This window comes from Plectropomus leopardus, chromosome 16, assembly GCF_026936395.1.
Source record: "Plectropomus leopardus strain MGB_pleo_1.0 chromosome 16, ASM2693639v1, whole genome shotgun sequence".
NCBI lineage: Eukaryota > Metazoa > Chordata > Actinopteri > Perciformes > Serranidae > Plectropomus > Plectropomus leopardus.
In genome coordinates, this window is record NC_142191.1 from 27,969,755 (window position 1) to 27,984,613 (window position 14,859).

General features: G+C 39.3%; 1 protein-coding gene across 1 annotated transcript; it reads right to left on the reverse strand.

Moving 5' to 3' along the window:
• Positions 1–1,375: 1,375 nt before the first annotated feature.
• slc35f1 (solute carrier family 35 member F1) lies at positions 1,376–14,236 on the reverse strand. Its single transcript, XM_042503841.2, has 8 exons — positions 12,585–14,236; positions 10,616–10,791; positions 8,314–8,441; positions 6,062–6,221; positions 5,782–5,938; positions 5,018–5,070; positions 3,152–3,306; positions 1,376–2,241 (listed from the first exon to the last, which is right to left on the reverse strand). Exons 1-8 carry the CDS (start codon positions 12,677–12,679, stop codon positions 2,008–2,010), a joined length of 1,158 nt encoding a protein of 385 aa, XP_042359775.1. The 5' UTR covers positions 12,680–14,236; the 3' UTR covers positions 1,376–2,007.
• Between the last annotated feature and the right edge of the window lie 623 nt (positions 14,237–14,859).

Consider the following 14,859-nt stretch of genomic DNA (forward strand, 5'->3'; position numbering starts at 1 on the left):
TCAGATCACGCGTCCATTCCAATGGACAGAACTTTTCTAGGACGTCTAGCCCTATCAGTACTGTAAATCAGCTCCACCAAATGCAGAGATTTATTTGATGGTGATGTCTGCGAGCCAATCACAGTGTTCCGCATCATCTAAAGTGGACTGCAGCGGAGCCACGCCCCCTCTTTTGACAAGTGTTGCCAACCGTGGGGAAAGGAGGCAGCGCAAGGCACGTTTCAGTCTTTTGGTGATACAGTCAACCCTTTGAAACCTGACCAAATTAGCTTCCTTCCTTTAAAAAAACTTCACAGGACGGCAAGCAACTTAATAAGAAATGGCCCAAAAATTAGCAAGAATTTAATATTATGTAACAAGAAAAGTACTGGAAAATAGGGGGGAAAAGAAAAATGTAATAAAAAAACATTAAAAAAAAACATAAAAGCGCCAAAAAATATTATTGTCTTCCTTTTTTTCTGTAACATAAATTTAAATATATAATATTCTTGCACTTCTTGCCAAGTTGCCCAATATGTTTTTCTGTTTTGAAAGAAATCAAACCAATTTTCCCAGGTGAAAAGCGTCTAGATGCAGCACAACAAAACTGATGATGGTACAGGCGTTAAAGGGTTAAAATACATAATTTTGTCTTTAAAAAGCCTTTGAAATAAACATCAGCTCCTGGAATGCTAATACATGTCAAAAAAAAGATTTACAGCTTTGATTCAGGATCTTTTTAAAAAACACCCATCCATTGGAAAGGGCGGTGGTTCTGAATGTCAATGAAAAATGTTCTCATTTAAATTCTAATGAAACAAACAGCTTTTAATGCTTTTACTGCAACTTATTGATTATGTTCACAGAATATTCATCTACGGAGGTTTCCCACATACTATTTTCAGGAGATACATCAGAAATCATTTATATTTTGAGTAACAGTGAAAAAATGAAATATATATATATATATATATATATATATATATATATATATAAACTCACTTTGAACCAATAGTGAGACACTTCATTAGTTATATGAGTTATATGGTGTCTTTGTTGTTGGGCAAGATGTAAACCTACAGCTCCTACATTATGAAAAATCTGAAGATATGGGTGATTTAATAAGGAGAAGAATACAGGGATTAATCTAACATGATGAGATTACAGCATAGATTATCTTCTTCTGGTCCAAGAAAAATCAAGTGTCTGAAAATCCTCCTGTAAAGCCTTTTTTTTTCCTCAAGAAGTAATACAGGGCCGTAGCCAGCATTCCAGAAAAACTGAGGACATTAATCCAAATCCATCAAATGATAGCTCCCACCCCACCACCTGAACACCCCCCCAAAAATCACAAATTATTATTACTCAGATTTTTCAGATTTCAGATTTTTTCAGCTATTTATCGTCCATTCTATTTCTAAAACTAAATGCCTAAATGTTGTTTTAAAGCCTTTTCACCCTGTTGTTTTGGTGTGAAAGCAGTCAAATTTAGATATGTTACAAGTGTATATATTTGTTCCAGCCTATAAGGCATCCATCATGTGAGCGGGTGGATTTAGAAACGCGGTAGATTCCGATCAGATAATAAGATATGAAATCAGATGTTAGCATATACACAGGTATTAAGCACAAACCTTCTTGACAGATATAAAAAAAAGAAAGCAGGAGATTAAATACAGTAAAATTACAATACCATCTATTTACATGAATGATCGTTTTCAGTCACTATTGTCTACTCGCAGTCTTTGATCACAGTGAAATCGACAGTTTCACTTTGCTATTTGCTTAAATGACATTCTTTCAGGTTTTTCAGGTACAAATTTTGGATACATGAATTGAACTTGGTCACTGGGCGGGTGGAGACTCCATTCCCCAACACAGGCCATAAAATGAAAACCTGGACATACCTGGGTGATGGCCCAGCCGTCCTGCTGCCCTGCCGCTCTGTATACAACTATGGGCAGAACCTGGAGGCTGCAGCCGACTCACTGATGCGCCAGGCTGACAGATCAATCTCCCTCCCAGAGCTTAGGCTACGCGTACAGGAAGCTCGTCTGTCGCCTCGGGGCCCAGACTGGTGTAGGTGACGGAGGGCTCCAGGACTCCGGCGCTGAGCGGAGGCTGGTCGGTGATCGGCTGACCGCCCGCGTTTCTGAACTGCTTATAGACTCGCGGGTCCTGGGCCACATAGGTAGATGAGGTGGAGTAAAGGACCAAGCCCAAGATGATGATGAAGAACGACAACAGATAAAGGCCCGAGAACTGCAACACAGAGACAGACAGACAGACTTAAAGGGACAGTTCAACCAAAAATCAAAAATACATTTTTTTTTATTACCTTTAGCGCTGTTTATCAGTCTAGATTGTTTTGGTGTGAGTTGCTGTGTTGGAGATATCGGCTGTAGAGATGTCTGATTTCTCTCCAATATAATGGAACTGGATGGCACTCGGGTTGTGGTGCCAAAATAATTATTTTTAAAAACTCAACATGTCATTTGGATGTCTCTTTCCACAGATTTTGATCCAGTTACTCAAGAGAATCCACAAACCTTGTTGTTAGCAGTTTCACGCAAGAACTATTTTCTTTCTACCAAATTAAACCTGGCAACCAAATCACCGCACAGGGGGAAGCACGCATCTGCTGCTAGCTCAACTAGCACCACTGAGCTTGATTTCTTTCAAACATATAGGAAGAAAAGGGTAATAAGGAGAAAACAAAAAACAAAAACAAACAAGAAAAAAAACAAAAGTAGTGGAAATTAACTAAGAATTAGAGAAAAAAATAAAGAAAAAAAAGTTAAAACAGCAACCACTACCTAACAAACAAGGAAACAACCTAAAAAACTGCTTAAAGATAATTAAAATAATTCTGTAAAATATTTCAAACATTAAATTATAATAATTAGATTATTCCCTATATTAAAAAAGTCCAAATCTATTATTTACTTGCAATTTGCTCTGCTTTTACTATGTGAAGCACTTACTTTGTTTTACAGTTTGTTTGTTTGTATGAAAAGAGCTATATAAATAGTCTGACTGATTGATTGATTGATTAATTGATTGATCTTCCTTGTCCAAACCGCCTACATTACCCACAATGCAACCCTACATGTCTGGCTATCTCTTGACCTGCGTATCCCTGGATGCATACTTCCATGCAGTGTGATACTACCTTGTAGTGAAAGAGGAAGAGGCCACAGAAGAAGCTGTACAGGTCAGCAGTGAGCAGGGAGAGATTGACTGAGGTGGCGCTCGTTCTCTTCATCACCACAGGCATGAAGCTGTACAGGCCAAACATGAAGGCACTGAAACCGATGTACAAAAGACCTGCAGACACACACACGAGCAAATGCTTTTACATTAAAGTAACACTGCTTTTTAAAACATCTAAATTAACTGTGAAAGCAACTGTGAGGACCTTTTACTTTGTGTTGATTTTGCTGGTTCCTGTGAACAAAAGTGGCTGTGTTTCTCAGAATGCATTTCCCATGAGCACCAAAGCCTCATGTCGTAAAGATGTGGATCTAGCTAGCTTTTGCATTTGTTTAGGAAGTGAGTGAACTCAAGACAGAACGTATTATTAATACTCTTTTTCTGTTTTGGACACAGCTTTTTGCAGGAGGCAACTGGTGGTATTGTATGTTTCTGCAAAGCAAGGATAGATTACATTTGTACACTATTTTATAAAATACACTGAAATTTTACACTACAACAATGCTGTGGTTAACGTGGTTAGTTTTAGGCACAAAAACCACCTAGTTATGGTTAGCGAAAGATTAAGTTTTGGTTTATAATGTCCACTTTTCATCCCACTATCCCTTCAGGAAACACAGCAGTGTCTCAGGTAAAGAATAATTGCTTTTTATGGCACTATCCCCACTAGAAAGAGAAAGAAGAGTCACTAAAAACACTCATGTTTGGGGATAAAAAAGTCTCTAAAACTACATCCATGGGTTGCTGATAAATACTTACATTTAGGGGCTAAAAAGCCACTAGAAAACGAGACACAGATTAAAACAGCCATGTTTAGGGGCTAAAAAGCAACTGTAAAAACAGACATGAGGTTAAAAAAAACACTAATGTTTGGGTGTCGAAACACTGCTAGAAAAAAAACAGCCACATGTCCCTAAAAACACCCACGATTGATGCCTAAAAAGCTGCAGTAAAAAGAGACATGAGTTACTAAAAAACACTCATGTTTAGAGGTCAAAAAGCTGCTAGAAAAACAGCCTTGGGTTTTAAACAACACCCATATTTGGTGCTTTAAAGCTGCTAGAAAAGACATGGGTCGCTAAATCCCTCCCATGTTTGGGGGGCTAAAAAGCAGAGAAATGAGACACTCGTTCCTTAAAAAACACCCACATTTGGTGCTTAAAAAGCTGTATGAAAAGAGACATGGATCGCTAAAAACTTGTTTGGGGGCTAAAAAGATGCTGTAATAACAGCCGCATTTGATGCCTAAAAAGATGTTGTAAAAAGAGATAAGTCACTAATGAACACCCAGATTGGGGGCGCTAAAAAGCTGCTGTAAAAAAAAACATGAGTTGCTAAAAAAACATCCACATTTGGAGCTCAAAAAGCTGCCAGAAAAACAGTCACAGGTCCCTAAAAACACCCACATTTGGTGCCAAAAAAGCCACCTGAAAAAGAGATAAGGGTCACTAAAACAAAAAAGATATTTGTGGGCTAAAAAGCCATTGAAAAAAGTAACAGGTGACTTAAAATACCTACATTTGGTGCCTAAACACCTGCTGGAATTACAGACGAGCTGCTGAAAAACACACATTTAAAAGCTAAAAAGTTGCTGGAAACAGCTATGATTTGCTAAAAAAAAACACTGTAGAAACAAGTTAACACGACAGATAAGAAACATGCACATGTAACATACTCATGGTTTTCAGAAACGTACATTGTCTTTTGGTGACTGGGTTGTAATATTACTAGTGTGTGTGAATCCAAGTTGTTTCTGTGTGTGTGTGTGTGTGTGTGTGTGTGTGTGTGTGTGTGTGTGTGTGTGTGTGTGTGTGTGTGTTCTCACCTATTTGCCAGTCCCAGGGCACCTTCAGCAGCTCCTTATGTTCCATGATGGCCCTGAAACAGAGTACAAACACAGATTAAAAGACTCCTGTTCCACATTCTCTGCAAACACACAATAAGAACCACACGGCATCACCTGGGATAGTTGTCCCACTGAGCAGAACACAGCCATTTGCATTCAACATATTTCTATAGTTCTAGAAAAGTGTTGGTTCAAAGCTTCTCCCTTATTTGTACAGATTGTTTCTCTGTGAAATCCGTCTGAAGAATGCAAGACACGTTCAGAAAATGTTCCGGTAACTTTCTGATTGAAGTAATAGGCAAGGAATTAGTAAAAAGTATAAGAAAATGACCCGAAAAGTAGTAAAAAGAAAAGAAAATTACCTGATAAATAATGGACCAAAACACAGCAAACAAAAATGTTATATAAAAAAAGAAACAATAAACAAGCAATCAAGGCAAACAAGACTTGGAAAAAAAGTTCTTAAAGATTACAATAATTCTGTAACATAATTTTAAATATGTAATTGCGATAATGAAAAATATGTTTGTTTGTTTTTTATTTATTTATTTTTTAAAATTTTAAATCTACTAATTTCTTGCAATTTGTGGAACATTTTTACCAAAGGGCTCTTTGCCTTTTTCTCTATGTTTCTGAGAGAAATCGCACCAATTCGCTCCAGGCCACAGCTTTAAATTGCGGTGAAAGGTGTTTGACTGCCCAGCCTCACGTGAGGTATGTCACCTCCAATCAAACAAACTCACAGCTGGATGCCGCTGAAAAAGGATCCGAAGAGTCCCATCATGCCGAGGAACTCCACGCGGCTCAGGTTCTTCACGATGAACTCCTCGCAGACGTTGGAGATCCCGTATAATGTTGCTCCTCCCAGAACCAAAAGATCCCCAAACAGCTTCTGCTCTCCTGACAGATGTGAGAGAACGAAGAGGGACGACTGCTTTGAGCAAATGAGCGAGAGATTTACTGCAAGTTTAACATACGTACGTACCTGCACCCTGAGCCTGAACACGTGTCCAACGTACTCACCGAGGCCCTGCTGTCGACCGAGCAGGATGTCCGCTCCCACCATGCAGCCGACGCCCAGCAGACACAGCCCCGCCCCGACAAAATGCACCGCCTTGTACCTCACCAAAAGAAAGAACCAGGACAGCAGCAGGACCACGGGGATGACAAAACAGTCCAACAGCTGAGGGGACGGACAAAGACAAACACATACAGACAATATGAGTTCTTCAGTCAGACGTTTCCTTCTTTTCCTCCTCAGAAAATCACCACGACTCCTATTCGAACCACGGACCCTCAGCCGTAGCATCCCCAACAAAAGCCCATTTCACACTTGCACCGCACACCTGAAATGACATTACCCAGAGGAGCTGAATGTGAGAACGCAAATGTCCGAATCAGTAAGATCGGACATTAAATGGACTTAACCCTGCCAGCTCACTCACACAAAGTCGGTGTAATGTCCAATTGAGCCCATGTGTGAATAGAGCAGGTCATTGAGATGGTGCACTGACGTTTCTAGGACGTTTCAAGGTCACCATAAAACTGTAAAAAAACAATTATCCAAGGGAGGAAGGGTCAGTTACACGACAATGGCAAACTTAGGAACTTTTGGGAACTCGTCGGAAAAATTTGAGGTACGGCGAGAGATTCCGCTGTTAAATCACCAAATTATGAACTGCCGCCATTCGCTAAAACTAAACAGAGTATTTCCAGTAAGTGAGAACGCGTCTGACACATCGGTGTCCTGTTGTGTCCTACATGTGTTAAAGAGAAATGCTGAACAGTGTCTGGACCTGATTCTCCAAACATTGTCCAAAATTTAACAAGCCATAAAACAGGAGAGTGCCTTAAAACTAGTGATAGTACAAAAAAGGACGATGCTCTTTGGTGAAGGGCATGAACAAATCTAGAAAAAAAACAGATATGAAGTAAGGCACTCATCTTTAGAAAATGAGTTAAAATGCCTTTAGTGCACAGGCAGGTTCTAAAGGTAAAACATGATTAAAAAGTACTACTCCTTCGACGTGTTTCGGCGTCCAGCTTTCCTCAGGAAGTAATTGTCCAAAATTAATTTGAGAAAATGGCTCTTTACTTGAGTACTGCACAGAAGGAGATTTAAAGCCAAACTGGATCCTGATCATAGAGATTTATCTGTTTTTTTAAGTGTGTAGATTAAGGGTTTTAGGCAGCGTCTTTGTGGTCGGGCCCAAACATCCAGCCTGGAAGAAAAGTGTCCACAAACATGTGAATCTCATATCTGCCAGCAGCTAAAGAGCCATCTGGCTGCTTTGGGAGAAACGTCACTAAACTGTGGCTTGTGTTGACTCCTGTTAAGCAGGTATTAAAAAAAGTCTCAGAGGGTGGAACAAGTCTGCTAAAAGACACTTTAAGCCTCATATGTGCAGCAAGGAGAGCGCTGCGCACAGTGAGAGGTGATGAAGATCTGACATCATCATTTGGACTGTCTTGAACAGTGAAGAGTGAGTTCATTTGGCGTTTTATTTTAAGAAATGTGAAATTCTAGTGGGTGATGGTGTTTAGAAGTTGCTCAGTGGGCTTTTAAAAGTCACTCATCTGAGTGAGTGAGCCACTGTGTGCATAATGACTCCAGTATTTTGTGATAATGTAATGGGTACAGTAATAGACACACAAAAGTGTGTGTGTGTGTTTGTGTTGTTGCTTGTGTGCATTGTTGTGTTGTTGCGTGCGTGTCGGTGTGCAGCAGTATCATCTTCCTGTGTTTCTGAGCCAGACAGTCATGTTAAAAGCCACTCCAGGGGCTCTGTGCCCGTCTGTCCTGCAGGGATGCTGCCAGATCAACTCTAAGGTCCTGGCTATTTTCAGTGCCATTGATTTCTTGTTATTTTGATCCAGGAATGTAAGCCGATTCCTTCATTTCTAACAGATAAGTGCCTCACTGCCTACATACAGCCTGAATGTCAAACATTGAATTTGCAATAAGGATTAATCACATTGCTTACAGGAAATGTATTAGATGCTGGGGAAAAAAAATACATCTAATGTGTGGTAACATGAGCCAGATAAAGGTTCATTTTAGTCATTTAGTAGTCTGCCTCATCAGGGTCAAGAGACCCACAAAAGACAATTATACACAATAATACTAGTGATGCAGTACTCATGTCATTCAAACTCCACCCCCAAAAGTTTGTAAGGCAGACATCATCAGGTTTGTCAGACTTGATAAAGCTTCTCGAGTACCACAGAAGACTTTCCGCGACAGGCTTAGTCGTACTAACCGCACACAAACCCACCTGCACACTGGAGAGCGTAGTGTACTGGTAAGCTTTAAGCACCAGGTAGTTGGCCTCGATGTCGATCAAACCCAGAATCATGTATTTCCACCAGCGCTGCTTCAGAATGGCGAGCAGGTTCCCTTCCCCTGGGAAGACAGAGAAAGAAAAACAGGGCACATAATGAAGATACTAAAGCCAATCAGTGTAGTAAATATATTCGACATCGACACAACAGAATGGCCACACAATACGGCTGATTGCAGTTTGTCTTTACAGCATGTAAAGTCTTTCACCGCTTCCAAATCTGGGCCTCGAATCAACTGCATCTGCAGTCATCTCATCCACAGCTGCCACATCAACAATAAAACAAAGACCGTGAATCACCGCAGCGCTTTCGTGAAGAGGACCCAGTCCATTACAGAGGAAGACTGTAACGAATCCCCCACAAGCGTGTTTGTGCTGCCTGTTTCCTGATTGTCAGGCTGAAGATAAATAGTAATATTTTTAGCTTTTTTGTACTATGTGTGTTATTATTTTAGGATGGTGGTGGCTGTAACTGCAATATTTTGGCTTCACTTTTGTGCAGTAGGGGAAAGTGGACACGTGTTGTCCATCTTTATATACAGTCTATGGATCTGATCTGCATTGTAATGATAAGTTATATTCTGTATTATGCAGTTTACATACATGAGTATAATCTTACAAAACACACACATGTGCATCAGTGTTACTAATGTCATGAATATCGTTCCCACGGTGCAACCTTTTGCACTCGTCACATACATACTCCCTAGTTTTCTGTAATGCGCAGTACAATGAAATATTGTCTTTGAAGGCCTCACGATTCAGTGACCTGACAAGACATGTCCCACACATTGCAAGGAATCAGCAGATTTAGAATTTTTTTTAAACTATGGAAAAATATTCATAATACAATAATTATAATTTTCATAATTATTTATAATTATGTTACAGAATTATTATTATGAGTAGTAGTAGTGGTAAGCCCTTTTTCAGATAATTTCCTTATTTTTGTTTTGTATGTTTCCTTACCTTTATTTCTGCTAGTTTTGGGGTAACTGTCCTTTTTCTTTTTTTTTTTTTCCTTTTTTTACTGATTTTGTGCTTATTTTTCAGGTCATTTTCTCTGATGTTGCTGATTTCCTTCTTCCGTCATTTTTGACAGAAATCGAGCTGATTTGCTCGGGTTTAAAAGGGTTACATGCTTTAATTGCTGCTATGTGATTTTGCAACTTAAAAGTTGTGAAAAGAAAATGCTGCATAGCAGAAGACCAGGTGACATCCTCCAAGTGGCTTTATAATGAATATTGTACAAATGAGAGCTAGAGTGATATGTAATGTGTTCTTGTTTTCTGCTTTGCATTACTCAGTTTGAACCAGACTGGATATTCTATGTGTGTAATTGAAGCAGCTAAAAATACAAACTAAACTGTGCAGAACTTGGTTGAACTGGTCATTAAAATATCATATTCTGACCTGTAATTGTAACTCTCATTGTACCAGTGTACCAGTTATTTTGGGTACATGCATAAAGCACATGAAAAACAGGATGGTGTATACAACATTAGTGTTTCAGCTGGTGGCACATGAACATTCCTCTTACTGCACGCTTATACTTTCTGCTGTCATTGTGTACATGTGCATACACACACATTGACCATTTTACTCATGGAATTCACATTACAGTTTGTTAAGTGCAATTTAAAAATAAATGAAATAAAGAAAGCCTTTGGCAACCAAGAAGGATCTATTAAACAACTCTTTTTAAACCACATTTTAAAGAAAAGACTGATAAATCCACCCTGTTCCTTATTAATGGTGAATTTGCCTCATAAATCAGCTTTTAATAAAAATCAGTATTGATATTGGTGATAGTAGCACAGGTTTTTTAGATCAAAACCACATGTTGTGGTGTTGCCTATTCTTTCAGTATACACAATCTCGTAACCTATCGGGTATCGGTCTGATGACGATAAGCCTTTAGAGGCCACGGCCAATATTTCAAGACATCCAGTGAATAACTGTGCAATGTGTTTCACTTTGTCTTATGCTCTTCACACAGACTGTGTACCCGCAGCTAAAATGTGATTAGTCAAAGCTACTTGGACTACAAATGAAAGTCAAAACACTTCTGATAACAAAATCTTGTCCAATTGCCTACAAATTCTCCATCTGTATGCAGAAATCTGTTTGTAGAGAGTACAGCAAACTTATTCCATTTACATTACACACACACACACACACACACACACACACACACACACACACACACACACACACACACACACAAGCTCTGTACCTTGCCTGACTGCCAGTGTGGTGGTGTAGACCAGAAACAGAAGGATGTAGTTGAGAAAGCTCTGGAACACCGGCGTGTTAGCGTGGAAGTCATCAGCCAGGTACTTGCTGGTCAGACTGATGGCACAGATCAACAGGGACAGGACCTGACCCAGGGCCAGGGTCACCAACAGGTCCCTGCAGGGGACAGGAGTCATGGACGAAAGGTCAGCATTACATTGAGGACATCATGATCATAAGGCATTACGATAGTGGGAGTATTAGCCCCAGTGTTACTTCAGCGGTCACATATATTTCTGTCTGTCAAGTAACCATGAAATGATACTTAAACCTGTAACGTGGCCACTTGGGGGCAGTGGAAACATGTTGTGAACACAACATTAAAGGAACGCTTTACCCACAAAAAGATTATTTGTCTATCAATTACTCAACCCGTGTTATGTTGAATTTGGGATTGTTTTTTGACATTGTTTTTCTGGCGTGCCTCCACAGTGAACGAAGAATCCAAAAACTGAGAAAATTCTTGATGGATTACAGTAAATGGGGTCCACATTTAACAACAGCAAAACTATTTCAAAACATCTGTTTACAAACTCTCACACAACTCAGGCAGTATAATCCATGTCTCATTGATGCAGTCATATGCTCAATACTTCCTGAACACACACATTTTGGCAGAAACCTTAATATTTAAAACACTTTAAACACGACAATTTTAGGGACATTATCATGAAAAACTAAAATAATTCACTTTTATCTGAAAGTACATTATGTCTATTATGAGGCACAGTTCATTGTTTGGTACCAAAATAGTATTTTATATTTTATTAATATAATTTCATATTAATATTTTTTTAACTGATTTTTGACTGAAAAATTAATTCCTGTAATGCATTCTGAGAAAAAAATCAGGATTTTTCCCTCAATTTAGCATAATAAATATTCAAGTAAATCTATTAAAATTAATAAAACCTTGTTTGTTTAAAACTCTACAATTTAACAGATTATAATCCGAAATAATGGTTTCAAACAATATATCAAAAATTATTTGATATTTTATTTGTGTCCGAGAGGTCAGCCCAATATGGTGGCAGTATCTATCATTTGTAGTCTTTGTGGTGCAGGTTTTGTGTTTGCATTCTGGTCACTTTCCTGACGTGTGGCCTCCTTTGCTTGTTTGGAGCCTGCTTTCTTCAGTCTGCCTACTTTTAATAAAGACATATTACAATAACATTGCTCTGTGTCTGTGGCTGCAATATGAGCATCACAGTGTGCACACACACACACACACACACACACACACTGTGACATAGACCTGATATGCTGGTCTTAAATTTGCAGCCAGGTTCCACACTCACAACAGAGGCCAGGGATAGAAGTACAAGCAGATGGCAGGAAAGGGTTGGGACAAAGTGTCTGTGTGTGTGTGTGTGTGTGTGTGTGTGTGTGTGTGTGTGTGTGTGTGTGTGTGTGTCCGTGACGAACACAGAGGGAGTTTGCAAGTTAACAGTGAGGAGAGTGAAGCATGTAGATAGAAATGCATGAGACAGGAGCAGGACAGCAGCCATTGTGCAGCAGCACCTCAGTACAGGCTGACAGACCTCAGCATGGCAGCCAGCAGGCACCGAACCAGCACACCGTGTCCAGGCTGTGCTCCAGTACCACGGGGTGCAGGAATGCCCCCAAGTCAAACGCTTCAACACACACACACACACACTCTCTCTCTCTCTCTCTCTCACACACACACACACACACACACAATGTGATGTTCATGCAAAGGGCAGATGCTGCACGGGTGTTATGTTGACATCTGTTGCACAACATGCTTCCTGCAGCAGCAGCAGCGGCGGCAGCAGCAGACTGGATCTGATGTTACAGGTTGTGTATGAAACAAAAGGTGTCCGCAGTGATGAGCTGCCGCTGTGACTGAGCGTGGAGTGAATGCACAAGGCTGCTCGCCGTCATCTTACCTGGTTAAGACCCTCCTGATCCGCTGGTAAAGGCTCGGCGCCGGGGTGCCTGTACCTCTGGGAGCGCTCTCCACAGTGGAGACGACAGACATCATCCTTCCACAGACTGAGCGGAGATCAGCGCATTCCGCTCCGAGGAGGACCGGAGGAGGAGGAGGAGGAGGAGGAGGAGGGGACGGGGAGCAGGCTCACCTCAGCGGCGGAGGAGCCTCCCGGTGTCCGTGTTGCAGGCGGCAGAGCGGGTCAGAGGGAGCACGCAGTGGCGTGTATAATCTGTGGCACTAACCTGCTGCAGGGATGTCCTCCCCTGAAGAGAAACTACCAGAGTCACATCCAGCTCCTGCATTTAACATGGAGAAGATGATCTCACCACAAGGCGGCGTCCTTTCACCCAGACACCCTCATGGGATGAGGACGTAATACATCAGGATGTATGAGCATGTCTTAGGGACTGTACTTTATTTATCAGCAGGGTTCGTACACATTTTTACTAATACATGACTTTGAGGCAATTTTAAAGACCGTACACACACGAACAAGCATTAATACACATTACTGGTTCTTTTTCATTACTATATAATAGCCTTTTTACACATAACTTAACTATTTTTTTAAAATTTTGGCTTAGGGGAGGGGCATACACATTTAAATGGCTGTATTTGGTATTTATTTTACTGCTGATTTTTAAAGAAAACATACTATGGCAGGCTTTGGCTAACCTTGGCTTTTTTTTAAATTTTTTTTAACTCTGCCTATTTTCTTTAACAATTTTTGTGATTTTAAAGACAAAATAAAGACAGTTTCTGGCTGTGATAAATTGTGTGATTTTTTAAATGTATTTAATTATTTTTTAAAGAAAACATGTTTCAAACCCAGGATTGGGTTTCTGGGGGTATTTAAAATAGCCTAAATACAAAACATCACTATTTAAAGTTTAATGTCCCTCAAGTCAAATCAAAAAATACAATTCCTTCCGCAGAGCTTAAAGGGATACTTTGCCTATTTCCAACCAGCTTTGTATGAAAACAATCTGTATGCTTGTAGTTTTCTCTGAGCATGTAGCACCAATTTCAAAAGTATTTGTGTCTTTCTACTGCAGAGACGGCCCTGTTTTCTTAAAAGATGATCTTTTCAGCAGTGAAATAATTGGTTTAAATACCTTTTTTTGAAGCATCTCCCCCATTTTGCACCACCCCTCCCCTCTCACAGGCCAAAATGACAAACAGTCCCTTACTCAAAGCCAGTGTAGTCTTGTGAAGTTTGTCTTTGCATGCCTGCAACTACAGGATTAATAAGTCCAAAAATAACTACCTTCAAATTATCTTACCGCTTGTGATTTAAAATTGGAATCATTTCATGGTCGGTAAAACAGGGCCATAGTCGTAATTTTAAAATTACATGAGGCCAAATTCCTCCCATGCTGTCCCTGCTCCGTGTCCCCTGTGTCCATCAACAGCAACGTCAAAAATCCAGAGCTGTCCAGTGTGTCTACTGGACAGAGCACTGGTCCTACTCATCATTCATGTCCTACTTGAAGTTAACTCTTACAGGCATTTAGCTAGCCTACTATTTAAGCTGTCGAATTATTATTTGTAGATACTTTTTAACCCTTTAACAGCCACACTGAGAAATACCTTAGCAAAAATGATACATTATAGATCGTAGACTATGTTCACAAAATTCATCAGTATATTAAGAAAAAGACATTTTCCTAGCATAATGCAAAAAGTGCAAAAGTCAATGTAATATAATAGAAATCTAAAAATGAAATTAAGCTCATACAATAAACATATAAAAATAAGTAAGAGGAAATAAATAGATGCAAATGAAAATTAATCTAGAAAAAAAAATTGTATAGTATTTACGGTTTTAAAAAAAGGTCAATATTAAAAAAATAAAAAATTGAGAAAAAAAATTTAATAAAATAAAGAAATAAAACGACATACATAGTAGGAAAAAAATCTGTTTAAAATGTGCAATAGAAAATAGTCAGTTTAATATAATAAAATAGAATTACAGTAAAAATAAAAATATTACAGTGGTTCATATCAAAACATTTGTATAAAATTAAATCAGGTTTTGCCAAGTCTTAAGTGAAGTAATTTGATTGCAAAAAATGTTTAGCATGTGGTAACAATGCCTGTTAAGGGGTTAAGTATTTACAAATTAGCTTTAGCTAACTTGTTAATAAATTTCTTTTTACGCACTGTCACTTGCAACATTTTGTGTTAAAGCTACAACTGACTCAATGTAAAAAATGAATCATTTTTATTTT